This window comes from Eublepharis macularius, chromosome 16, assembly GCF_028583425.1.
Source record: "Eublepharis macularius isolate TG4126 chromosome 16, MPM_Emac_v1.0, whole genome shotgun sequence".
NCBI lineage: Eukaryota > Metazoa > Chordata > Lepidosauria > Squamata > Eublepharidae > Eublepharis > Eublepharis macularius.
In genome coordinates, this window is record NC_072805.1 from 41,696,786 (window position 1) to 41,724,660 (window position 27,875).

At 45.9% G+C, this 27,875-nt stretch overlaps 1 protein-coding gene and 1 long non-coding RNA gene across 4 annotated transcripts in view; one reads left to right on the forward strand and one right to left on the reverse strand.

Moving 5' to 3' along the window:
- Positions 1-952: 952 nt before the first annotated feature.
- Positions 953-27,875, reverse strand: part of LOC129344105 (uncharacterized) — a 42,487-nt gene continuing 15,564 nt past the window's right edge. Inside the window, exons 2-6 of the long non-coding RNA XR_008598365.1 lie at positions 21,646-21,761; positions 20,903-21,063; positions 12,425-12,567; positions 6,824-6,867; positions 953-4,764 (exon numbers count right to left, since the gene is read on the reverse strand). This is a non-coding gene — a long non-coding RNA (uncharacterized LOC129344105). The remainder of the gene's footprint in view (positions 4,765-6,823; positions 6,868-12,424; positions 12,568-20,902; positions 21,064-21,645; positions 21,762-27,875) is intronic.
- IRX5 (iroquois homeobox 5) overlaps positions 23,461-27,875 on the forward strand; it is a 33,720-nt gene continuing 29,305 nt past the window's right edge. For 2 of the 3 annotated variants that reach the window (XR_008598364.1, XM_055000604.1), the window contains exons 1-3: positions 23,461-23,884; positions 25,533-25,938; positions 26,459-27,190. Coding sequence is in view for 2 of the 3 variants with exons in the window: in XM_055000604.1 (XP_054856579.1) it covers positions 23,636-23,884; positions 25,533-25,938; positions 26,459-27,190 (1,387 nt within the window). In the remaining variant the exon portion in view is untranslated. Of the gene's footprint in view, positions 23,885-25,532; positions 25,939-26,458; positions 27,738-27,875 lie in introns of those variants that run through there. The other variant, XM_055000605.1, reaches the window with a different exon arrangement.

Sequence of the window (27,875 nt, forward strand, 5' to 3'; positions counted from 1 at the left end):
AATTGCTAAGTGTCCAAAACTACTGAAAGCCTATCCTTAGAGATTATATCTATCTATCTCCAGTTTGGTGTAATGGTTAAGAGCGGCAGGACTCTAATCTAGAGAGCTGGGTTTGATTCCCCACTCCTCCGCTTGAAGCCAGCTGGGTGACCTTGGGTCAGTCAAGAGCGGCAGGACTCTAATCGGGAGAACTGGTTTTGATTCCCCACTCTTCCACTTGATGCCAGCTGGGTGACCGTGGGTCAGTCACAGCTCTCTCAGAGCTCTCTCAGCCCCACCCAACTCACAGGGTGATTGTCATGAGGATAACAACACACTTTATAAACTGCTCTGAGTGTGGCATTAAGTTGTCCAGAAGGCTGGTGTACAAATCAAATGGGAGGAAGCAGGGACTTTTCAGATGTGGCTTCAAAGTGCTGATTCCACAGCCAATTACTTGATGTTTCATTTGTTGCCCTTCCAGGGCTGGGAAAAAACAAATTTGTTGTCCCAGAATTTAGGCAAACTGGATTTCCTCCATCCCTTCAGTATTACAGTTTTTATTTCAGTCTGTTGTTCTTAATTGCAGGTTTTTAGAGCTGTCTTGCTATTTACATTTTATTCTTGTCTGTTTAGTGTATGTTTTAATTGAGTGTGGTCCCCCCCCCCGCCCCAGTATTGTGAATTTGTTTTTAATTACATTGTTAGCTGTTCCAGGAACCAGTTTTTGGTTGAGAGGATAATGAAGAAATAGCCTGCTTGTGCCAGTCAGCAAAATGATCCAAAGTAACTTGCCCTAGAGTCGTCAACTTGATGCTCAAGTAATAGGTTTGAACCTGGGAAACCCACAAAACACCCTGCATTCGGCACAAGCCAGAACCTTATACATCCCAACATATGCAAGAATTATTTTCCAAGATGAAGAATAGGGTGACACCTTTTATTGAAACCGATGAATCACAAAACACAAAACACAGAGCAAGTTTTGAAGTGTTTTAAAACACCAAAGGAGGAAAATTGGGGAGGAAAAGAAGGGGAGGATGTTTCAGGGCAAAATCGAGTTGCCAACTGTGCAGTTTGAAGCGACTTAAAATGGAGTACAGAATGTGTTACAGACTGAATCGGAGCAGGAGGTGCTGGATGGTTACAATACAGACTGAAACATCCTGCAGCAGTTATGGGAATAGTGAAGCAAAAGAAGAACAAAAAAAAGACACTCTTTTTAGAATACAAAATGAGAAATTAATCAGACCTCTCTCCTCATTTAAATAAACAAGCATACTGCATTTATTATTGTCAGGTGGGTGGCTGTGTTGGTCTGTAGTGGAAGAGCAAGATTTGGGTCCAATAGCACTTTAAAGAACAACTAGATTTCCAGGGTATGGTTTTTCAAGAGTCAGAGCTCCCTTTGTCAGTGGGAAAAGTCTTTGTATCTGATGAAGGGAGCTCTGACTCTCAAAAGCTCATACCCTGGAAATCTAGTTGCTCTTTAAGGTGCTACTGGATTCAAACCTTGTATTTATTATATTTCTGCCTTGAAAAGCTCAGAGTAGGAACTTCCAAACGGGGACTCTTGCACATATTAATGGAAGAGGCAGTTTCACACATGTATTCATTACATCCAACTTGCTTATATGCAGCTCTTCTAGACAGATGAGTGTCCCATTCAGAGCAGAGAACAAAGTCAGTGTTGTTTAGGTGGGTGGCCGTGTTGGTCTGCAGTGGAAGAGCAGGATTTGAGTCCAGTGGCACCTTAGAGACCAGCAAGATTTTCGGAGTGTAAGCTACACTCTGAAACTCTTGTTGGTCTCTAAGGTGCCACTGGACTAAAACTACTGTTATTATGCATGATTCATCAAGCCTCTCTGTTAAGTGATCAGGAACAGTGTGCAAACGGAGAAAGTCTATTAACACATTGGGATGCCTAGGTTCTGAGAAGATCAGAATAGCTGCAGCATACCAGACCTAAAAAGAAATCACTAATAATTGATTTCTAGTGCATAAAACATGTCTCTGGCTCTTTGCCTTCAACAGGTCACAGGGAAGGTGAAATAAAAATTCCTAAGGACCAAATGTGGACATTTTCATTTGGCCAACTTGGAGCCTTCTTGAGGATACTTGGGCAGAGGATGAGGATACTTGGGCAGAGAAATGGGGACCAGCTCAAGCACAGTGGTTAAGTGGTTGGGCTGTGAATCAGCACTCTGCTGGTTCGACTCCCACTACTGCCGTGAGTTCAGCAGATGGCCTTAGGTAAGGCACTCCTCTCAGCCCTAGTCCCCCAGCTGTATTGTGGGGATATTAACAACCCTGATTTGTTCACTGCTCTGAATGGGGCACTGATCTGTCTAGAAGAGTGGTATATAAGCAGAGTTATTATGAAAGTTGCTGTAGCACAGTGGTTAAGTGGTTGGGCTGTGAATCAGCACTCTGCTGGTTTGAATCCCACTACTGCCATGAGCTCAGTAGGTGGCCTTGGGGAAGCCACTCCTCTCAGTTCAACTCCCCAGTTTGTATTGTGGTGAAAATAACACTAACTTGTTCACCGCTCTGGGTGAGGCACTAATCTGTCTAGATGAGCGGCATATAAGCAAAGTTGTTGTTGTTGTATACAAGATCACTTCACTGTTCATTACCCTTTAATTTCCACATGGAAGTGATTCAAGAATGCCTGAAGAGCAGACTTCTAATCTATAGTCGTAGCTGCTTATATGGGATCACAATGCTTATGAGCGATGGGCAACAACACAGGCTTAGAGGAACTCAGCAGATACTCAAGTCAATGTTTAATTCAGTTTCTCCATCCATTTTATTTGCTGTAAATCCAGCCGCCAGGAAGACAAGACCTTGTGAAGTCTTCTCTCTCTTAATAACAGATTATGTGAAGTCTCAGCATTATTGTCTGATGAACTGGCACTCAGATACACCAGATGTTACTAGCTATAGTAAACACCACAGCGTAGAGCCAAACTATGATGATTGATCGAAAGGTACACCTTCAGATGTAATCACATGGTTTGGCTCCAACCCATAATATGCAAAGGGAGAGGTGACAAGCAGTGAATATGAGCCAGGAAGCTGCAGCCTATGATAGAAGTCCACCATGTATCCAGGAGTCTGATTACACAAGATGTGAAAAGTGAATTGAGTGGAGTTCTCTACTTTAATTAGGGTTGCCAACTCTAGCTTAGGAAATTCCTTGAGATTCTGCTGCGGTGCTTGAGAGGACAGTGTTGGAGGAGAGGGCGCTCAGTAGAGATGTGGTGTGATAGAGTCTACCACCCAAAGCTGACAGCTGTTCCAATTGCAGGAGAACTCTAGGCTCCACCTTGAATTTGGTAACTATAACTTTAGAAGGTTCTCCCCTTTGCACACTTGCTATGTTTATTTATTTAAATACTCATATCCCTCCCTTCCTTGTGGCTCAAGGCAGCTTACACTTTGCAGTTAACACTTTATAACTTAAAACGAATAGACTAAAGCACCAGATATTCCCCTCTTGCTATCTTCTGGGGTCACGGAGGGGGGAGATAGTTGTGAATTTCCTGCATTGTGCAGCGGATTGGACTAGATGGCCGTGGAGGCCCCCTTCCAACTCTATGATTCTATGAACCCTATCACAAGATGCCTGCAGTTTAGAAACCCTTAAAAGACCTGGTACAAGGCTACCCACCTTCAGGCGAGGCTTGGAGATCTCCTGGAATCACAACTGATCTCCAGACTACAGAGATCAGTTCCCTTGGAGAAAACAGCTGTTTTGGAGGGCGACATACCCTGCAGAGGTCCTTCCCCAAGCTTACAGGAATTTCCTAACCCAGAGTTGGGAACACTAACTTGGTGAATTAAGAGCTTCACAACACCACCTGAAGATCTCTAATAACTAGGGGTCATTTTGTAGAAAAAGAGCTGGAGGAACTCATTAGCAAAACTCATTAGCACACGCTAATGAGTTATGGAAGTGTGCCATTGGCATAACTGATTTGCATATGCCACACCCCCTGATATCACCTATCCTGGCTGTTTTGGACCCAATCCTGGCCATTCAGGGCTGAAATTGGGCCCAAAATGGCAAAAAGGGGCTGAAAATGGCCGAAAAGGGGCCCAAAATGGTCAGGATCAGGCTGCTGCTAAGTGGGAGAGTGATCCACCACCCGTCAGAGGCCCGATCCAGGCCGTTTTGGCCCTGATCCAGGCTGAAACGGACCCTAAATGGCCGAGAGTCAGGCGGGCAGGCCCACCTGACATGTGACCTCTTTGAGGAACTGCCAGAACTGCGTTCCTGCGCGTTTCCCCTCGAAATGAGCCCTGCTAATAACAATAACAAATCAACCATCAAATGAGGTCTGGAAGGAAGAAAATAAATCTGTTGGGCTCATCCTAGAAGTTTCTCGTCAAATTCCGTCATACCCATAGTCCAGTTTTTTAAACAGGGAGTTCGATTCGAGTGAAGGGCCTTTTAGAGTCAGGCATGTTAAAGCTAGGAGGCGAGCTATCTTCTCGGGAATAATTTACTTCCTGTTTTCTGCCAAGCAAAGTAACTAAGGGAAGTGGCATATGGTCTTTCCAAAGGACACCAAGATAAAATATGACAGGTCAAAGCAGCGATCAGATCAAATGAAGGCAAACTGAACCACGCTGCAAATGAAATGTGTGCACACAGTAAATAGAGAAAGGGGGGCGGGAGGCAAAATGCATCCACTGTTTTTGAATTATGTACAAATTTTGCAGCTCCAGCTGTCATCAGCAGCCCAAGGACGTCAGATGAGTTGGCGAATGCAACCTTCCCTGTATGAAAGAAAGAGAGAAAAAGAATTTATTGACAGAGAAAAGAGAACACATTCTATCTTAAAGAGACCACAGTATCATTTTTCTCTTCCATTCAATGCAGAGCAATAGGAGAGGAACACACTTTTTTAAATAAAAATGCTGAAGACATTGGAGATAAAATAAATTATAGCAGGTACAATGAAAAGTGAGGGGTGGAAGTCTTCACTGGGGAACTGATTTTTATGTAGATATATAAATCGGGGTTGCGGTTGTTTTTAATAAGCACCTGAACACAGATGTACACAGAGATAGTGGAAAACAACATTTCCTAGAAAGATTTGTCTCTCATAGTTGACAACATGGGATATCCTCTCCATGAAAGACCAGGTCCTGAGACTTGAAGTTGAGACTTAGAGCGGAACTACAAGTGACAAAAGGCACAGATTGGACACTTGACAGCTTCCCTCAAGTTTTGATGGGAAATGTAGGCATCCTGGTCTTGCAGCTTGGCTCTCCGACTGCTGTCCAATGGACTTTTCAACTGTCACTTGTCCAACATTCCGCCAAGCTGCCTACATTTCCCATCAAAACTTGAGGGAAGCTGACAAGTGTCCAATCTGTATCTTTTGTCACTTGTAGTTCCGCTCTTAGACTTGTCATTCATCTGAACAAAGAATATAACCCAGTACATCCTATAGCTTCTACGTGAAATCAGGCCTGAATTCTCCCTAGAAGCTAAAATGTCCAAACCGATGCTATTGTACTTTGGTCACAGCACAAGAAAACAAGATTCTTTGAAAAAGTCAATAATGCTAGGAAAAACAGAAGGTAATAGGAAAAGAGGAAGACCCAAAATGAGATGGCTTGACTCGATAAAGGAAGCTGCGTCCTCCAGTTTGCAAGATCTGAGTGAGTTTGTTAATGATGGGACCTTTTGGAGTCCTTTCATTCATACGGTCGCCATAGGTCAGAAGTGACTTGATGGCACATAACACACACACACACATCCTGTAGTAGTGAATGCTACAAATTCATTTGTCATCTCTCTATGGCAAGCAAGGCTGAAAGACAGGAATGTAGTCCAAGGCCCTCCACTGGGCTTTATAAAGTATAAGAGGAACCCAGATTTCCCATGTTCAAAGTCCACATTCTAAACAGACTCTCCAAAAAATTTTTAAAAGTTACTTTTTCTGTTAGTTGATGGGCATGGTAAGGGCACGTGATCAAGAGCCTGGGACTACAAGGGGAAAGAAAAGAAACAGAATGCAAAGGAAAAGACAGAAATCATCTACATAAGTGTTAAAATTTACATCTAAAGGAGCTAGGTCAGAGGAGTAACCAGAAAGCTGCGAACCAGAAGGCACCCAGTTCGAATCCCGCCATGAATGCATTAGGGAACCTTAGTACCTGATAAGGTAATATGGGCGGAGGGCAATTTAAACTCCCCTCTGTCTGGAGATCAGGAGGCGGGCCCCCCAGACATGACCATTTTCACAGAGGGCAATTTAAACTTTAAAAAACTCCCCCTCCCCTTGTTCCACTGACCTAAAGTGACATCGTGTGGTCCTGGGAGCGTATGCGCTCTTTGTGCATGTGCATGTGGTACCGGGGGCACCACCTCCCACCAAGAGTTGCCCCCTGTGCTGGCAATCCACTGAGTTCCACCACCTCTTTTCCCAGAAAAAAAGTCCTGAATTTAAGTAATAAAAATGTATCTCTCCTACAGATACTCACTTTCTAAAAACACTCGGCACCCGGAAAGATGTTAGTGGGTGCCATGGAGCCCAAGCCCCCCCCCCCCATTTTGGGGACTCTGTATCTAGATTATTGCCAGCAGTTTGAAAATGTTAAATACATAGGGCTTTCTGCAGACCTTCTGCTGCCCTGGAAGTGACGTTTTCGCGAATCAAACAAACCGGTTCGTGAACTGGAGCAAGTTCATGAAAGTTTGTGGTTTGTGAAACCCAACAAATCATGAACTGCATGGTTCAGCCCCATTCTTCATCTCTAGTTCCACACTTTGTTTCTGCATGAGAAGAATACAGATGTATGAACTTTATCCACATGTCTTTCTCACCTGCTTTTTCATGTCTTCCGTGGAGCTTCATTCCTCGACTTGGCCTTGAGAGAATTAAAGAGACAGTGTTTGTGAAGATTTATATGCTGCCAGTCAGGTGGACAAGTACTTGTTACGTGTTTTCATAGTTATTCATTATTGTATATGTATTTATGAATGGATGCTTTACAGTTTTGTATATAGGTCTATTTTTCTATGCGTTTTCTATGCATTGATATTGTATTTATATTTTCCTGGCACTTTGCATGAGCACATAGTCACTTTACAATTAAATATTTATTAACATTTTCCATAGAGGTTCATTTAGCCCTGATTGTTCTTTTTTGGATTTTTGCAATGCATGGGACTGCCTCTCCATAACTCCTGGTACAGGATTTTGGGATCCTCTGCTTTTCCCTACAGGCTGCAATAATCAGCAGACGCTCACCATGTGATAGTTTCAAAGCACAGGACTGACATCTGGGAAGCCCTCTCCTGATGCAGAAATGCCCTGCACAACATGGCTGTTGTTTCTAGAGCCTTCCGTGCCCTCTGTTGTTTAACCGTGACTCGTTTGTAACGTGGCACATTTTTGACAGGCAGTCATAAAAAATAGAGGGCTCCTTTGCTACAAGCTAGGATGGAAGGGGGGGGGAAGAAAGGAAGAAAGAAAGCCCTCTCCTTGAAGAGCTCATTTTCACGTTACTCAGCCTTCATTATGCTGAATCAATATTCGTTTAGTCACCGAGGTTATTGACATATTTTAAAATAAAAGTATACCCTTCAGCTACTGCGCTCATTATAGATAATTTGTCTTGTCAGGGACCAGGGAATATTATCCCCAGTCTTTCAGAAGCCGACAGCCCATGGAAATACATCCCCATGGTTACAATTGTAAATAATTTTAAGGTAAAAATATTGAAAAATCAATGGCTGTTTCCTGCAATCTGTCACAAACAAATCAATCATCATCCACAGAAGCCAGGCAAAGTCAGGATTCGAGGGAGATGGGAAAGCAGGTGTAATTCTTGGCTGGAACCCCTCGTTGCAAAATCACTTCACGTAATGGTGTCATCATTTAAACACTTAGCAGGAGCCGCCGCCACTGCTGCCACCACCAGCCGCCTCTCATTGGGCAAGAAGCGCAAAGAAAGAAGCAGAGGAGGACGGGATGAAGGAACACAATCACAGCTATGTAAACAAACGCTCTCTTTAAAATGCTTGCCGTGTTAAGTAAATTGCAGCCAATCGAAAAGCCGGTTCTCGGCCGCATCCGCGTGCCCAGAACAAATCAATGCTGTTCTTCCCTGTAAAGATTCTCTATAAATTCGCCTCTGAAGATGGATTATGCTCTAAAGTGTAATCAAGCTTGAATTTAGATATAGAAACACAAGCTAAGGCTCCAACGTTCAGATTTAGCCAGTCCTACGGCATATAAAATGGCCCTTCCCTCTATGCCTGCTTCACAATGAGTTTCCTCAGTGACAAAACAAACAAGAAAATGCGTCCGAAGCATTAAACAACGACAACCGCGAATTAAAGACCTGGTTTGCCCACCGGATATTCATTTTCTGGACAGATTTTTCACGAGGCTGTCAAATATTGGACATTATCAAGACTGGCTAGTTGATGACCTATCAGACCCAGACAAAAGAAGCTTTGTCAACCATGCACTTCAGAAGCAAGAATCAAACCTACCTTCTGAATTGCTACTTTTTAAAGCGCTGTTTATAAATGGCTTTTAATTGACTTTTTCCACCATCATTTACTGGTCCCTAAATTTTGTTTCGTATTGAATGTTGGGCCTTGGCTCTGGAAATCTGCCCAATCCCTTCTAAAGCTACCAAACCATGAGGTCGTATCAGGGTCATGTTCGACTTGCCCAAGGCTCGTTTTGAGGGGGAATGCACAGGAATGCAGTTCCGGCAGTTCCCCCAAGAGGTCACATGTCAGGTGGCCCCGCCCACCTGACTCTTGGCCATTTTATGCCTGTTTCAGCCTGGATTGGGGCCAAAATGGCCCAGATCGGGCCTCATATGGGTGGTGGATCAATCTCCTGCTCATCAGCGGCCTAATCCTGACCATTTTGGGCCAATTTTTGGCCATTTTCAGCCCCTTTTTGCCATTTTGGGCCCGATTTCAGCCCTGAATGGCCAGGATTGGGTCCAAAACAGCTGGGATAGGTGATGTCAGGGGGTGTGACATATGCAAATCAATCATGCTAATGACACACTGCCGGTGATGGCAAGGGGACATGGCATATGCTAATGAGTTATGCTAATGAGTTCCTCCAGCTCTTTTTCAACGAAATGAACCCTGGGCTCGCCCAATTGGGGGCAGGGCTTTTCCCCAGCACAAGAAGACTTACTCTGTTGCAAGGAGCTTGAGCATTTTTGGGAAGAAGTGCCCAATAAATATTTCAAAAACAAAGCTCAGCAAACCATTCCACCCTCCCGCAAAGAAAGGCTCAAGCCATTTTCTCCAAGGGAACTCATCAGTTTGGAGATCAGTTGTAATTCCGGGAGATTTCCAGGCTCCACCTGGAGGTTGGCAACCCTGTTCGCAACTACTTTGAAATGGAAAGGATGACGTTCAAAGAAGCGTTTCTGGAATCCATTTGAGTACCCTCTGCCATTTTGAAGATTTTTTCTCTGGTCCCTCTTTCCATACACACGACTGCCCCAGGGCCATTGTAATTACAAAGAAATTGTAGCTTCCCCCCCTCCCCTCAGAGTGACAGATCATTCTTAATAAAAACAAACCTCATGAAGGCTTTATAGCTGCATATTATCCAACGAAGCCAGTAATAAACAGAGCGGTTGTGTTATTTAGTGCATTTCCAATACAACCGGAGTCAGAGCCCCTGGTTTATTTATCGTGGTGACCAAAGAAGGTAGGATTCGTGTTTCGCTCTGGTTTTTTGGGAGTCTTACTGTAGCTGCTGTAAGCAGAGAGGATTTTCTTCCCATTTTCAGGTCTTTAGACATCTATTACACACTTGCAGAAAATGCAAGAAACCACTTGGGTGAGCTGTTTTTCCACAGAGAGATTTCTTCCCAAGAACAAAGTTACAAAGGCAAAGAGAGCCAAATTTTACCAAGCCATGGCAAACCGGAGACAAAAAGCGCCAGGGCTGAAGAGCCCAGCATAGGTCAAAACCATGCAGAAGGTCTCCGTTTCGATCCCTGGTCTTAGCTGTGAAAAGACTCCCAGCCAATAAGGCTGGGGAGAAGACCTCTGTCTGAGGGCCAAGCTACACATGACGAATGACACTTGAACGGCAAGTGGATTGAGTGGAGGGCAAGTGAACAGGGAGAAATACACTTGCCATTCAAGTGTCATTCGTCATGTGTAGCTTGGCCCTGAGACCTTGGAAGGCAGTTGGCAGTTTGGGAGAGAATTTCCACCCTGGTCAATCCACACTGCGTTGCTTAACTGTAGTTAAACATGCTTCTTTTTAAACATAGTCAACGCTTTTGTGAAGCCAGGAATGCCACGAAGTAGATCGATGGGATTAAGATTTTTATTTCAGTTTGGGGTAATTTGTTCACAAGGGTGAGAGGGAGGGAGGCTTGTCCCATCCTTCAAAGCCCTGCAGTGGCCAGGCGCAATCCTGGCCGCCAAGCAGGGCTTCTCCAACAGGCCACCTACAATATCCTTTGGCCTCTGCAAACAGAAGGAATCTACTTTCATCTTACTTAGCTGATGGGGTAAGATCTAAGCATCCTCAAAGTATCTTTCCTCCAATCTAAGGTAAAGGTAAGGTAAAGGTGCAAGCACAACGTCATTACTGACCCATAGTCGGGATGTCGCATCACGATGTTTTCTTGGCAGATTTTTTTGTTATGGGGTGGTTTGCCATTGCTTTCCTCAGTTATCTACACTTTACCCCCAGGAAACTCATTTTACCAACCTCAGAAGGATGGAAGGCTGAGGGCCAAGCTACACATGACGAATGACACTTGAATGGCAAGTGTATTTCTCCCTGTTCACTTGCCCTCCACTCAATCCACTTGCCATTCAAGTGTCATTCGTCATGTGTAGCTTGGCCCTAAGTCAACCTTGAGCCGCCTAATTGAAACCAGCTTCCACCAGGATCGAACTCAAGTCGTGAGCAGGGCTTTGAGCTGCAGTACTGCAGCTTGCCACTCTGCGCCACGGGGCTCCTTCCAATCTAAGGAGCTGTCCTCTAACTTCAATGGATCCTATGTTGGAGGAAGACCTGCTTAAGTTGGAGGATGACTCATTAGACTGCAGGACGGTTTCACACTTGAGCCAAAAAGAAAGGCGAGGTATAAATATTTTTAATAAATACATTTTGCTCAGTGGAATAGTAGGGATAGGGGTAGGGTCCACTCCAATGTTACTTTATTTCCTTCATTTCATTTGTTTTTAAAAATTGAAGTTGTAAGCTCAATCAAGGGTCCCAAAGAGAAATGTCTGTTCAGTCCAGAGAGGGTAGAATGGATTGCAACAGTTCAGACAAAACATATGCATGAACATATGATGTTGCCTTATAACAGGGCAGACCATTGGTCTACCAAGCTTTGCTCTACCAGGGTTAGTATTGTTTACTTTGACTAAGAGTGGAAAAAGACATTACTAAGTACCTAGGGACTCTCAAGTGCAGGATTGAATGTGTAGTCTTCAATTAATGTGAATGCTGTTCTTGCTTGGCGCACGTGAATGCCGCTTTCATGGGAGCTCCCTTTGTGTGACTGCATCTGCAAGTGATTCCAGAGGACAGAGTGCCAATTCAGCTCTGTTTTCACTGCAAGGACAAGTACTGTAGGCTCCTTTGACTTGCTAGGTGTGAGAAAGTGTCAAGATCTGCATTTCAATGAATGGATGTGGGGGAAACTGGGATACTTTTAGCAGTTGAGGGACTGGTATCAAACACGTGACTGTATGCACGCGGAGCAAATTGAAGTGTGACTGCATGAATGAGTGCATGGAAAGTTGGAGGGGGGACACGTGAAACGAAGTTCACTTGAGCGTCCCTAGGTAACATGACTTTTATAGAGAGACCCTAAGACTAGGAGAGAAAAAGTAACCAACCCAGGAGCTTTGTGGTTGAACAGAAAATTAAACTCATCCCTTCCACCAGTTCCAGTCAAATATTCTAATAACTACATCATGCTGACTGAGGGTGAAACTGCAAGAACAAGCTGACACCAGCAAGTGTTTGTCTTTCAATTTAATCTTTGCTCCTTATGCTACCAAGATTTAACCAACAAGGATATAAAGTCCTGATATTTAAGAAAGCGGGGAGGACCATATTCTTCACACATCTCATGTAAAGTTTTTCCTCATTGGAAAAAAAAATTAAGTAGTTCTCAAAGATGACAAAATTGCTCCCATGTGAAATAAAACCTACTTGAGGGTAAGGGATAGCCGTGTTACACCTGCTTCACAGGGTAACAGGTTTGATGAATCACTCAACAGCTGAAATGCTGATTTAATAAAAAGGTGAAACACCCATTTCTTGTTTTTCATCAGCCACGCAGCCTTCCTTCTACTCTACTTGGGAGAAGAAACAAATTCTCATCTTTGGTCCAACCTGTTTTTAAATAAACACTTTAGAATACTTTAACGTCCGAAAGAAACTCTCCCTTCTCTTACCTTCTTCTCCTGAAAGGACTATGGGTTGATGCCAAAGGTCTCCTTCCATTCATGGAATTACTACTTCTGTGAGCCAGAGAATAAATACATTTGGAAAGACCCCGTCCTTTGCATCCAGTCTTTTGCATTTAATTTCTGTAAGACTGTAAAAGAGATAGAGATCCTATTTATTTTCCACATAATGAAATGCAAGATTGTCTAACAGCAAGATTCGGGTCCAGTAGCACCTTAAAGACCAACTAGATTTCCAGGATATGAGCTTTCAAAAGTCAGATTTCTCACATCAAATCGTTCTGAACGAGAAGTGTAATGAAAGGTTTATGGAAGTAAGTTATTCTTTCTCCCTCCCCTATTCCCAGTGACTTAATTTGCAAAAATTCAGAACCACTCACCAATAACAACAACAACATTCGATTTATATACCGCCCTTCAGGACAACTTAATGCCCATTCAGAGCAGTTTACCAAGTATGTCATTATTATCCCCACAACAAAACACCCTGTGAGATGGGTGGGGATGAGAGAGCTCCAGAGAACTGTGACTAGCCCAAGGTCACCCAGCTGTCTTCAAGAGGAGGAGTGGGGAATCAAACTCAGTTGGCTTCAAGCGGAGGAGTGGGGAATCAAATCCGGCTCTCCAGATTAGAGTCCTGCCACTCTTAACCACTCGAGTCAACGTACCAGATGGTTTTCAAGAGTCATCATGGTTAGAGTGGCACACTAGGATCTGGGAGACCCGGGTTCGAATCCCCACCCTGCCATGGAAGCTCGCTAGGTGACTTTGGGCCAGGCATACACTCTCAGACTAACCTACATCACAGGTTCGTTGTGAGGATAAAATGGAGGAGAACAATGTAAACCGCTTCACATCCCCATCCAAGAGAAAGGTGGGATATAAATGAAGTGAGGAAAATAAATTTTTAAAGCCTGCAAATGCTTGCAGGTGGACAAAACAGTCATTTTAAAGGAAAGGAAGCACATTTTAGAAGATGTGTTGTGTAGCACCCCTTTTTGGTTGGGTTGCAGTGCAATCCCATGCGGAGTTTCTCCAGTCTGCTTTATAACACATAATCCATTTCCTGGCTACCTCTCATTTATTTAGAAAATTTAGATGCCACCTCTCCAGAGGCCTCTCTTGCCTTCCGCTTCTCATCCTACTTTATAACAAAGGATTTTCTTGCTGCTGAGGGTGATACTTTTCTCATCTCCCCCCTGCCCCTACATGGTTATCTGTGCTTTCTGTTGCGCATATGCGCAGCTACAAGTAGGACCTGGACTGGATCATGTCCATCTGCAGTTTCTCTCCATGTTTCCAGTTTTCATTCCATCAACTCTTTGCCATTAGAAGAGATTTGCCATTAGAAGAAATCCTGAATCATTCACTAAAATAATCATTGAGACTTAGAAGGAGACTCTTTTTGTTTCTTTTGGCCATTCGTTACCCATTCATAGTATCTGTAAACTGTACTGAGTAAAAATGGCTGGGTATAACCAGCTTATTAAGCACATCCATACTTCTGGCATGCTTAAAGCAAGTAACCCCCTCCCCAGAAATACTGCTAACAGCTTAAAAGTAGACAACGCTTTACTTTATTAGTGTGTGTATCTCTCTCATGCTTGCACACAAAGACACACACAGGTTGTCACAACTCCAAGTAACCACGTTTAAAAAGGGAGAATTCTGCATCATATAATGTGTTGTCTTGATCTTTATTCTCGGTTTCAGCTCTGTTTTCAGATTTCGGCAAACCAAACTTGATTGCATAGTTTATTGAAGAAGCGGAAGTAGATTTATTGACATTAGCCATAGGCATTCACAAGATAAAAAAATGCTCCGTCTAAAAATAGTTACATCCAGCATCAAAGTTAGAAAAATTAAAACAAACTGTAACAGGAGGGCATAGTTTATTGGATGTCCCACTCCTATTGATTTAAATTGTCTAGTCCTGTAGGATCCCCCTAGAGTCTCAGTGAAAAAGGCAGATTATAAATACATAAATAAAAAGGCAGTTGTACCTGCAGCACACATCTCTCTGAACTATTAAATTTAAATTGTGAGTTCTACATTTTCCAAACACAATCATATAATGTCATACAGGAAAAAAAGTTCTAGCTATACAGAGGGGAAGGATTCTAATCTAGCCTTCCTCCTGGCATGCTAGTTTTCCATATGCAGGGATTTTATTTTTTTGGTATGTAAGAATTCCATCACGATGAGGCCCCAACCTGCAGTCTGAAGCAGAGCAGCCCACACACGGGGTTACCTCAGGGGAAAATTGGGCCTAGCATCTGCCCATCAATTATTAGCTTCTGGAACTCTTTGTTCTCACATGTAGCTGCCCTGTAAAAGTTTTTTTTTAAAAAAAAATTAAAAAGTACCTGTTAATAACATCTGTAAATTTTTTTAAAAAAAATAGCACACCCAAATGGCTGGCAAAGAAAGCCAAGTGTAGAACTATGGCCAGAGGGTTGGGCCTGATCCAAAAAACATGGATTCTAATTATTGACAGCCATTAACTCTCTGGGTGGCCCCAGAGAAAACAGCCTCGGTTTTCCCCATGGGTAAAAGAGAAAAATTAATGTTTGGTAATTAGAGAATTACAATACAATCCTACGTGCAATAATAAAAATTGAGTGTTGAGCTATAAACACTGAATGACGATCACGCCTCACAGAGTCGTAAACCAAAATTTTACTATTGTCTGGATTCCCAACTAAAAACCAATTTTTAACCCACCTGTGAGTGGGAAGGTAGGGGGGGAAATGTCAGTTCCTAAGGGGATAAATCTAGCCCCACTGGAAGTACAGTACTTGGATGCTACCTTAAAGCTTAAGAAAACCCCATTACTGATTGAAGAATGAATATGAAGGTGGGAGAGATACCTTGAGTCCTATAAGAAAGTTGCCCACGCATTGCCCTCCACAAGGTATCATATTTTTCGGCACCTAGCTGACCCAGGCCCCAGCTTTTTCCTACACCAGTCATAAAACTGCAATCACTGCATTAGACCGGTTTGGCATGCATGAAGAAGGCAATTTCAACCAACTCATAAAGAGGAAGCGGACTTATCAGCCTCGATGTTACGGTTCCTCCAACGTTGGCAAAGTTTTCTATTCGAGCGACATAAAGCAGAACACGAGAGGAGCCAATACGTCAAGTTCATATTTTCCTTTAATCAAAAAGAGTCAAACAGGCCCCATCAAAGGAGATTAGATTTAGATTCTTTTGCTTTTTTATTCTTCAAAAAAAATGTGAGTCTCTAAGGAAAAAGTCTCTTTGCGTGGTTATGCAGCATCTCCCAATGTGCAGACAAAGCAGCAAATAGAGACATCCTTAAGAAATGAATCCACAATTTGACGCAAAGCCGAGGTGACAGCCACAGCAAAGGAAGCTGCCCATAAATGTTTCAATACCTCCAAAAATTATCTACAGTGCTTTTTAAAAACTGCAATGCCGAGACAAGAGGAATACCGTAGCAAGGACGACTCAACTCAGCAATAGACAGTTCGATTTGCGACGGCACAATACCGCCTAGGCAGCGTCACGTTCATGAAACCTAGAATCAAAATTGCAAAATACAATAAAGTCCTTTTTTGTTTGTTTGTTTGTACAGAATGACAGCTATCGAAAGGAGGTTGTTAACACAGCAATTGTCTTACCTTATTCCTCTCTGAGCCACAAACGGATTGTTGAGACAGCTCTGCTTTCAGGTTCGAGAGGCAACCGAGCTAAGTGCAAATTATTACTCATTTGGCATGCACACACACACACTCGGCGTTAAATGCATTAAAAGCTCTCCAACTTGCTGAAGACAAGAGTATTGTTGGAGGATTATGACAGAAGCTCTTTGGAGGGGGTGGGAGAGAGAGAGAGAGCTTTAGAGCAATAAAAATTAACCTGGTGACAAAATATCCATGTCACAGAGGAACTAAAACTGAGGAAAGTGCACACCTGTGTGGACTGAGAATGTAAAAATATGTGGGAACCCGGTTTATGGGTATCAGCATGTTTACCAGAGGCAACAAGCCCATGTGAATTTTTTTTTTAAGAACACGGGATTTGATTCTTGCTTCTTAAAACAAAATAATCCGAGTGGGACACACATTTAATAACCACATACACGCACACAAAATAATAATTATTCTAGGCCTGCTTATTATGGTGCCAGGGAGATTCCAGCTGACGGTTTCTATTTAACCAGGATTTCTAATGGGCCTGGATTCTTTAATATCTAGTGCAGAATAGGGGGAAAAGGCAAACAAGTGATTCAATAGCCTATACATTTTAGCATTTTAAAATAGAACTCTTACTTAGGAACTGGATTTTGTGGTGTGTGTGTGATATCTTCACCAATAATTATGTTAGATCAGCAATATGAATGCATTAATAAGTGACATTTTAATATTACATTAGTATTATCCATGTGTAGTGGAAAACACGTACTAATCTGCAGTCTGAATACTACAACATACCAGTAGTGTGAATCCACACTGCGCCACTTACAATACACCTGACAACAATAATCATACAATAACAATAATCCACCCAAAGCCATCAAAGATCACATAGGTTACATTTCAGTGGATTCTTCTGGACAACAGATTACAGATTAAAACTGTGATCTTACCCATTGCTAGTTGGGAATTGTCCTATTAATAACAAAAGAGATTTTCTTCCAAGGAAAACACAGACAGGTAAAATGAACAAGGAACAGACATCACTGAGAAAGGTGGAATGTGGACTGTGAAGAAGCAGGTATTGGAAGGAAGGAAGGAAGGAAGGAAGGAAGGAAGGAAGGAAGGAAGAAAGAAAGAAAGAAAGAAAGAAAGAAAGAAAGAAAGAAAGAAAGAAAGAAAGAAAGAAAGAAAGAAAGAAAGAAAGAAAGAAAGAAAGAAAGAAAGAAAGAAAGAAAGAAAGAAAGAAAGAAAGAAAGAAAGAAAGAAAAACTTTGCTTGCTGCCTTATCATTATAGTATTGCATTTCAGCGTACAGTTTCTCTCTCCCAAAACTCTTTTACAGTAAAAATGGAGACACGCCTACTGCTATATGATTGGAACATCAACACGCTTGTCCCTTCATGTTTGGAATAAAATGATATTGATTAAAACACATGCATCGGTCTCTTATTCATAATCAGGCTTTCTATTCATCAGAATTCAAATATTCACTGTTGCCTGTAGTAAAGAGTCCAGTAGCACCTTTAAGACCAACCAACTTTATTGTAGCATAAGCTTTCGAGAGCCACAGCTCTCTTCGTCAGATGCATGATCTGTTGCCTGTGTGTGTGTCCACACACCTCCTTTCTTCCAAACCACTTACCACAACATCAATATTTCACCATCACTAAGAAACACAATCACTAAGACGTAGAAAACAATCCTGTGTCGAAAGGAACAAGAAGCCATTCCCCACCGGTAGCAAAAGCGAATGAGTTTTTAGACGAGAGTTATTTTGCATAGGATTGGCACTATAAAGAGTCCTCAAAACTAACTAATCCGCATTGTCACCCCAGATATTCAGAAAAGCTCTGTTTTCACCACTCCCCCCGCCCCGAGCAACCTTATGCATACTTATCTAGTAGTAAGCCCCTTAGAAAACAAGAGGGCTTACTTCTGAGCACACGTTCGGAGCGTCAAAAAGCACAAACAATATTTAAAAGACCGATTTCTTTAAAATATTCCTATCCCGCCTCTCTTCAAGGTGCCAGTTAATTATTAGCCAGCTAATAGCCATTAGTTGGCTAATAGTTGACAGGCCATTAGCCAACTAAAAGCCATTCATGTAAATGTTTGGCATTTTTGCTACACTTCTGGGAGCTTTAAAAAGGTGGGGGGGGGGGCTTTGCAATTCCCAGATCAAAAGCAAACTAATCCCACTTTGCAACAAGATGCAAATAAAGGAGGAATTAGCAAGCAAGGGGACAACGCAGGCGGTGGCATCCGAACCCCCGGGAGTTTTGGAGGAGAACAGGAGGGGGGAATGCGGGGAACCAGTCTTGCAAGGGGCGTGCTGCTCTGCTCCTCCCCCTAGAGGATGCCCAGCCGCGCTCACCTTTCCAAGCCCAGCTTCCTCCCTCGCCCGCACCGGCAAAAAGAGCCAGAACCTGCCATGCAACGAGCCAGCCACTTCTCCACCGGCCCCATAGCGCCTCCGCTGCAGGCGCCGGCCGAGATTGCACTTCGCTGGCAATCAGGAGTGGCAGAGGCCGGGAGCCAATCGAGATTGAGCGTCCCGGAGCGTTTCCAAGCAACTATCCAATCAGCAAACGGAGAGGCGAGAAAGGCGGGGCCTACAGGCAGAGAGGCGCTTGGGTAATGTAGTCCCAAATCTTTAAAACGCTATTAAAAGGGAAATGTGTGTGTTGTCGTCTTCACTCCAGTTAAAGGTCTTCGGCTGCTTTTCTCCCAAACTGATTTCTTTCTCCAATTTGTTTTCGACTTTTTAAAAACTCAGCACCCCTGTTTTAAGCGTGAGTGAACATAGAAAAAAATTCCCATGGGAAAATGTATATATTTAATTTCTTTATAGATTAAAATGTATATATTTAATTTATGATACACTTACGTATAATGTAAGTGTCATGTATATGTATGTGTGTGTTGTGCACATGTTATATATATTTGTGGGTATGTATGTGTATGCATGTACATATATATGTATATATGTTTATATGGGTGTGTGAGTATACAGCCATGCATACACATACAGAAACGGGTTTCTAAACCAGCTCCCCTCTCGCGATGAAAATGAGAAGCCTGGGTCCACGCACCTTCCCCAGAGGCCTTACCAAACTACATTTCCCACGGTTCTTTTGGGGAGGGAAAAAAGTGTATAACTATTCAGCTAACTTTAACTTGGGTCTACGATCGTACGGTTTCAGTTGCGCAAGACCTCCCTATTTGGCCAGGCAGTTCTGTCCACTTGTAACCCAATTCTGTCCACTTCTCTTTACTCATGTCACTGGTTACCATAGAAAGTCACCACCTATGAAGGAGCAGGACAGATCTTGACCTCTCTGCCTGCCACTTGAAACGCTCTTAAAGCTTCAACCATGTTGATCTGCAGCAGAACAGCAGCGGAACCAGAGTCCAGTGGAACCTTAGAGACCGACAAGATTTCCAGGGCATGAGCTTTCCAGACTCAACGCTCCCTTCTTCAGATACCTAAAAAAAGACAAGCTTTTCTGTGAAGCCCCAAGCCCTCGTCCTTACTGAAACTGGCGTAAGAATGTGAAACTGAAATGAAGAGTTACCCCCCTACGCGCACAAACATATCAATATCACCCTCTCTCTCTTTTCCTTTCTGCACTCTTCCTTATTAAACATTTTAGATTGCAAACTTCTCGGGGCAGGGACTCCATGCGTCTGCCTTATGAGAGAAGACCAAGCTTGCATCCAAAATAGCCACACACTCACTCTGCACCTGCGATATGTGAGTGACCATCCCGGCCCACCTTACAGGGATGTTGTAGCATGTTGCTAGGAACCCTGAAAGCACCGGATTCAGTTGTAGTTAGAAGGATAACTTCTTGTTTGTTTAATGCTTCCACGTTGTTTCCCGAATCTTAATCATCTATATTTATATGGGGGGAGAGAAAGTCTTATTTTTTCTCAAATAAAACTTTTAACAAGAATGTTAAGTTTCGTGCATTACTTCTGCCTACCTAATTAGAGTATTTTTGTCCTGTAGTAGTAATAGGACTAAGGAACCATTCGTATTTAGTATTTTTGTTGGTTTAAAGAAGCCCTTCGCCCAGTAAAGAATTCAGCCTTCTAAATTAGAACGCACCAAAGGAATTAGAAGCAGCTACCAGAGAGGGGAATTGATAAGCAGGCAGGGCAGGAATTCTCTGGAGGTTTGCCTGCTTTGAGTGCGAAATTGCAGGCAATCTTCCCTCGGACCTCTTCCCACCCCACCCCCCAAGAATGCAAGCCAAAGACACCTGGAGCACATCGCATCTCCAAGAGGATTCATTTGTGGCCTGATCCGGAGCGTGCGCGCCCCCGTTTCTTTGGCTAAACTGCTCGGTCCGCAACCCAATTAAGCCGATACACCGAGGTAGAAGCTGGTGCCGTGGAAGTGAACGTTTTGGGGTTTCAAGACCTCCGGCTTGAGTTGTGGAAGGAATAGCTTCGCAGCTCATAGAACAAGTTCTTATTTACTCGGAAGTCAATAGGGGGAACTTGCTTCCAAGTCCATGAGATTGCAGCCTTAACCCTTACAACCCCTAACCCTTAAAATCGCAACATTGACTTCCAGCGCAAAAAAAGAAAGTCCAGAGCGGTGTAAGCACGACTTAATTTTCTGTCCAGAGAACTTAACATCAGTTCAGTGACTCACGTCCAGCCCCCCCACCCTCACCCCGTCCCATCATGAAAGAAAGAGAGGAAGAGCGAAAGAGCGAAAGAAAGAAAGATCCACGTGCGTCTGGAGAAACTTTTGCAAGGATACTTTCCTTGGAAACCAGTGGTTTCTCACCTCCCCGGGCCCAGCGAATTCACCATCGTGCATTTTGTCCAAGCTCTTCCTGCTTCGATCCTGGGGAAGGCGCTGCAAATCACTCCATCGGCGACCGCCTTTACTTTGAACGCGCTCCGAAGGAAGCTGGTCGCCAAATTGCGCACCGCAAGAGATAACAGCTGCCGTGGGGAGAGGAGAGGGAGAGACTCGACTCTGCATTGGAGCTCCCCATGTGGACCTTCTCTTCCCGCCCCCCTCAACAAACACCCCTTTTAGATGGCATGGGAAACTTGGACGTCACCAGGAGACGAGAGGTTTTAACGTGGTTTGTGGGAAGCCAAAATTCGGGTGCGCAAAGCCGGCGAGAGAGCCCCGAGGCAGTTTACACATAAGCAATTCCAAAAAGCATCGGGGGGGGGGATACCCGAGGATGTTTTCCTGCTGGGAAAGAGATCTGCTAGAATCCAGGGAGAGTGTATTCTCCGATCCCCGGGGATTTCTCCGGGTCCATATGTTTTTAATGTACTTTCCCTTCCACCCATTTATGAGTTCTAAAGGGGCGGGGGTATACCTGGCTTATTCTGCCAGGTCCACCAGAGACCCCGCATTGGACATCCTTCCCTTTTTCCTCCACTATCATCTTCGTTTTAGCCCACCCTCATCTTTTCTTACTCCCGGTGGAAGAAGAGACCCTCCTACCGTCCCAACTCATGCAATATCCAACCGACGAATCATTTTTTGAAAAAGAGAGAGAAACGTACCTATTTTTCTTAGGATCTTGGGAGGGAGTTGCCAGGCATTGGCTGTCTCTTCTTGCACAGAGAGCAACAGGTAGCGCGGGCGGGGAGGAGGGAGGGGGGCTCGACTCTCAGCGGCCCTACAGTGGGAAAAAAAGAAAGGGGGGGGGAGCAATTAAACCAACCGTGTTGGTAGACCTCCCGCAGCCACCCGCTAAGAAAGACGTGACTAGGCGACAGGGTTTGGGCCTCGATCCATAGGAGTCCTGACTCTGAGTCGTTCCATCTCCTCTCCTGGGGCTTCGCCTTATTTGTTCGTGGTTGTGTTTTTGTCCAGAGGAACCTAGGAGACAGCGGGATCTCAGTGAATATACCTGGCGATGATTGATAGATAGATAGATAGATAGATAGATAGATAGATAGATAGATAGATAGATAGATAGATAGATAGATAGATAGATAGATAGATAGATAGATAGATAGATAGATAGATAGATAGATAGATAGATAGATAGATAGATAGATACTGTCTTTTCTCCAGTTCGTTCAGATGTGTGCGATTTCACCTTACTGTCACAATAACCTGGTGAGGTAGGCCAAGGCTAAAAGGTTTCCTAAGAACAAAAAAAAAAACCCCTAAGTTGCACCAAGATTTAAATTTGAATTTCCCACGTCAAAGACCAAACCAGGCGCTTTCGCAAAAGAGCCACCCCGCTCTCCAACAAAGATCGAGAAAGCCTACCAGAGTCACCGGCGCCGCGATCCTCAAGCCTCTTAAGGTGCGCCACAAGTGCAAGTCGGTACGATGGGGTCCGGATGGATGGATCCGTGCAGAACGGCTCCACCCACGCATCGCTTCAGAGGCATTTCCCCCTCGCCTAATTTGGGGAGGGGGTTAAGAATGCCGGCTTAAGTGAATTGCGGATGGCAACCCCTTTCAGAGGCTGGCGTGGGAAACGCAGAGCCCGACCGAGTGCCGAAAAGCCAAGAGGAACTGGGGAGAGGGGAACCAGGTCAGGACTGCTCGAGAAGGAACGTTCACCTTCTACGTGAGAGACACTGTCTTTGGAAGACAAGTTTGTGGATCGCAAGGCAACGGGTTGGGGATAGTTCGCCTCAGCGGAAGAGATTTTTTTAAAAAACAAATAAACACATAAATAAATAACTACGAGTTTGTTTACTCTGAGAGTCCAGATTCTTTTTTTCTCCTTTCTCTGCCCCCTCCCCGGCCTACGTTCTTTCCAAAGGGCTAGTAAATCTTATTATGAAACGTATTTCATCAAGGCGAACGCCTCGGCTTTCCAGCGCAGCCAGCGAGCCAGAGCCCGAGAGCTCCTCGCTATAAATCAAAGGGGAAACCGCGCTGATGGTGTCTTTAGCAAATGAACAAAGTTGGAGGCGAGCTTCGCTAAACAGCTTGGCTGTCGGTTGCCAACCAGAAGCCGGCGCACTTGAGTCTCCAAAAGACGCACTGAGAGAGCGAGCGAGAGGGAGAGCGCTTTGCTGGCTGCGAGGCTGTGGCAAGCCCGGCAGGAACCAGCCTCCTCTCTCTCTCTCTTTCTCTCCCCCCTCTTCTTTCTCTCCCCCACCCTTTCCCTTCTTTCCTTCCTCCGCCAACACCCGCCAAAGGTGGAGCTTCGCCACGGCGCGTCGCAGGGGCGTCAGAAACCTCAATTTGCAACTTCGCATCTTGGCCGGACCTTTGGAGCAGCTCAAAAGAAAGGGGGGCCAGAGAGAGAGAAAGCCAGAGAGAGAAAGGGAGAGAGCCTTTCTCGGCGCAAAAGAGGGAGGGAGGGAGGTGGAGGAGGAGGAGGAGGGGGGAGAAAAGCCGCTGGCCACGGTGCCCGCCTAGATCCGCTGCGCTGGGGAGGCGGCGAAGAGGGGCGCGCGTCCAGCCAAGGGGCTCTGCGCCCTCCGACCAGGCGAGAGAGACGGAGAGAGCCGAGCGGGCGGCGGATCTTGCGGCTGCAGCTGCTGTGCAGGCTGGCTGGCGGGTATATGCCTGCGCTTGGCCATGTCGTATCCTCAAAGCTACTTATACCAGCCCTCGGCGTCTTTGGCTCTCTACTCCTGCCCGGCGTACAGCACCAGCGTCATCTCCGGACCCAGGACGGATGAGCTGGGCCGCTCGTCGTCCGGCTCGGCTTTTTCCCCTTACGCCGGCTCCACCGCCTTCAGCGCGCCTTCGCCCGGCTACAACTCCCACCTCCAGTACGGCACGGATCCAGCCGCCGCGGCCGCGGCCGCCTTCTCCTCTTACGTGGTAAGGGCGGCCGGGGGGGACGGAGGGGTGATGGAGCCGAAAGAACTTGTTGAAGGCTGGCCGGGCAGGGAGGGAGGGAGGCGGACAAGGCGCAGAAATCCGAACCGGTCGGGTTGGAAGTGGTTGGAGAGGCACCCGGGGCGGGGACGGGGGCCAGGCGGTCAGGTACGGGGAAGAAAGGCAACGCAGTCCGGGAGAAGACAGGAACAGCCGTTTACACGGCGGGCAATTCGAATCAGTTAGCCGGATCCGGATCGGTTCGCCGTGGGCGCGACGACGGTCTTAAATACAAATGGCACAGTGCGCTTTGTTTGCGAAGGAACTTCCGCGCTTGGAGGGGACTTACTCCCAGGTAAGTGTGCGCCCGAGGGCGGCTGTGCCGTGCCCCAGCTTAGGCGTGCTTCCTCGGGAGCAAGTCCCTCGAAATGCTCTGCGCAGCTCTGCAGAGTCCAGTTTTAGCCAAGAGGGCTTGGAAGTCATCGAGTTCTATGGGATTTACACCGTGCGAAAGGAGACCTCCCCAAACCTCTTCCCTTGATTTTAATTTTTTAAAGAGTAAGATGCCCAGAGAAGAGCGTTCGCGTGCCCTTTCCACGTTATAAATGTAGCTTAACGTTGCTGTAAATTTTTTAAAAGAATGTGAATGCCGACCCCCCCTCCTCCCCCCTCAATTGTTTAAATTCAAGCCCAGTAGTTTAGATGCTCATCGGTTGGAGGGTTGGAGATGGAAGGTGGAGAAAGGAAAGAAGAGAATAGATTCTCTCTCTCGGCTTCTTTAATGAGCCGTCTGAAGTATTGCAAAGCTTTAATGCGATCTCCGCAAGCCGATTCCGAGAAAGGCGAAGGATTCTTTGAAAGGCAACGCTGCAGAACGGAGATTTCGGAGTTTTCAATGCCACTTTCTTTACTTTAAAATAAATAAATAAACAAGCCCCGGAACACTCCTGGAAACCTCTTTCCTTCCAGAAGTCTGGTCAAAGAAACAGGTTCAATATGTCAAATTAAAGCGGGAGGAAAAGCGAATTTCGGTCTGCAAAAGAGCAAAAACGGTGCCCTTTTTCCTGGCTGGGGCGAGGAATCCAGTAGCACTTGTAGTCGAAGTAATGTTAAGAGGCCGATTTGGGCCTCTTGGAGAGAGCGCGGGAGGGCTGAAATCGAGTTGAAATCTGGGGTTTTCTGCTGGGCTTTTATGGGGGGGGGGGTAGTGTGTGTGTAAGTGTAAAAAGGGCTAGAGCTCCTCGCTTTGTGCGCAGCCATTGGCTTGCAACCGCTCAGCAAAGCTTGTGGGTGTGAAAGGTTTGTGTGAAAGCTTGCATTCAATGGCGGGGGGTGTAATTTGTTACTGTTTACGGCGAGGTAATGTGGCATGGATGGAAGGGGGGTCGCGATCTAAGAAGGCAGGAGGTGTCTGGTGGACTATTCACGGGTCCTCTTTACGGCCGCGTCCAGACGTTCGCACCAGAGTTTTCACGGGACTGTCTTTGGATCCAGCAGGTTTCCAAACACCCGCACTACTAGGCCTGAAAGGGGGGGGGGAGCCCCTCTACCCTTGTTCACAAACCGCTGGCCAAATCGGGTCGCTGTTTTTCAGTTCTTAACGCGCGTTCTCACCTCCGCTTCTTGTCCCTTCCCTCCCAATTTCCTCCAGGGCTCGCCCTACGACCACACGCCCGGCATGGCAGGCTCCTTGGGCTACCACCCTTACGCGGCTCCCCTGGGATCCTACCCCTACGGCGATCCGGCGTACCGAAAGAACGCCACCCGGGACGCCACGGCCACCCTCAAGGCCTGGCTGAACGAGCACCGGAAGAACCCGTACCCCACCAAGGGCGAGAAGATCATGCTGGCCATCATCACGAAGATGACCCTCACCCAGGTGTCCACCTGGTTCGCCAACGCCCGGCGGCGCCTCAAAAAGGAGAATAAAATGACCTGGACGCCCCGGAACCGGAGCGAAGACGAAGAGGAGGAGGAGAACATCGACCTGGAGAAGAACGACGAGGACGACCCCCAGAAGCTGGAGGAGAAGGGCGACCCGGAGGCCACGGAGACAGGTAAAGGGTCTACTCAAAATCCTGCTCCAGAGGGCTTACTCCCACGAAAGCGTTGTTAGTATTGGATTTGGAGAAGGTAGATTCAGGCGGGTAGCCGGGTGGGTCTGCAGTACAAGAGCAGGAGTCCAGTCCGGTAGCCCTTTAGAGACCAACTAGATTACCAGGGTATGAATTTGACTCTCCAAATCTCATACCCTAGTTGGTCTCTAAGGCGCTAATTAGAAGGTAGGCTGGGAGGGAAGCCGTCCGGGCGGGCCAGCTTGGAGGCTTTGAGGGGGTCTACTCAGAAGTAAGTCCCATGATGCTCAATGAGACTTACTCCCAAGAAAGTGTTGTTGGGATCGCCGCCTTTGTTTTGGCACGGGGGAGTTTGGGCTTTCCTTGCAGGGCAGGATTCGCCGGTTCTTAGGAGAAACTGCTTTGGAGAAAAGGGGACTGGGTGCGCGCCCTCGAGGATTGGAGAGGAGGGAGGTGTGGAGAGCGGAGAGGCCTGATGGCCCTTGTGTGGCTTTTTCCCCAGGTGCAGGAGGCGTGGAGCAGAAAGGATCGGCCCCGGGCAAAGACTCCGACGGCGCCCTGAGCGACTCAGACTGCAAAGACGCGACGGAGGACGCGCCGTCCAAGGGAGCGCCGGGGTGCTCGCCGCCTTTGGCCCACTGCGTGCCGGGCCGCCTTCTTCTGCAGGCGACTCACGAGGAGCCCTCCCCGGCCCACCCGCCGCCCCTCCAGTACAGACCCCCCTCGGCGGAGCTGCACCCCCTCCACCCCTCCAACAACGGCAGGTCGGTCATCCACTCGCCCCAGCCGCCCCCGCAGGCGGCGGCCCTCTCCAAGCCCAAACTCTGGTCCCTGGCGGAGATCGCCACCTCAGCGGACAAAGCCAAGGAGGGCGGCGGCCAAGGGAACGGAGAGGCACCCCTGCCCGGCCCTCCGAGCTTAGGGGCGGCCGGCTCGGCTCAGCAGTCCCCGCCGTCGAGGTCGCCGTCGGCTGCCCAGTGCCCTTTCCCCAACAGCACCGCCGTCCTCTCCCGGCAGCTTTACTACACGAATCCTTTTTACCCGGGTTATACGAACTACGGCTCTTTCGGACACCTCCACAACGCGGGCGCGGCGGGCAACGCCAGCCCGCATTTTAACGGATTAAACCAGACTCTTTTGAACCGTGCGGAAGCTTTGGCGAAAGAGACGAAGCTCCTCCGAAGCCAATCGCAGCTCGAGCTTTGCAAAGACTCCTCTTACGAGCTGAAGAAAGGTACGTCCCATATTTAAATCTTGGGCTTCTGCCGAGCGTAAACATCTCTCTCCGCCCTACAAGATGGGACTCGGACCGTGTTTTTTCCTGACTTCCTTCCTTCCCTCGTTTTTTAATTTATTTGCAGACCGATTCGCTCTGGATCTGGGACCGGTTATTAAAAAAAAATTAAACACTACCCCAAAAGAAAGGAACCCCTGAGACTTCTGTTCTGACTGTGCGATCCTTTGCAGCGTTACTCCGGTCTAAATGCATTCCTTTCAGTGCCTTTAGACTAGAGGAACTCCACCTAAGATTGCACTGTAGGTCGTTTTGCTGGAAGGTAAACGCACCTCTTAGGAAGATGGGGTGGGGGAGGCTATCTTAAACTGAATTATAATGTTTGGGAGAGGAGAGAGGAAAGGCAATTTTTTAAAAAAGAAAGAAAAAGGAGGAAGAAATTTGTATGAAATTGTATATTTAATGTAGCTTTTTTTTTGTATTTAAACCGGCAACACAATATCTCGGAAGTAAATTATGGAATCCAACCACCTGTACAGCCATTCATGTTGGGTTGTTAAATATATACATTTCTGTGTCTTTTTTCCAAAATTGTTTCATAGTTTTAAAAAAATATAAATATATAAATATATAAATATCTATATATATATATACAAGTTTAAATTAAATTTTTATGCCTATTGAA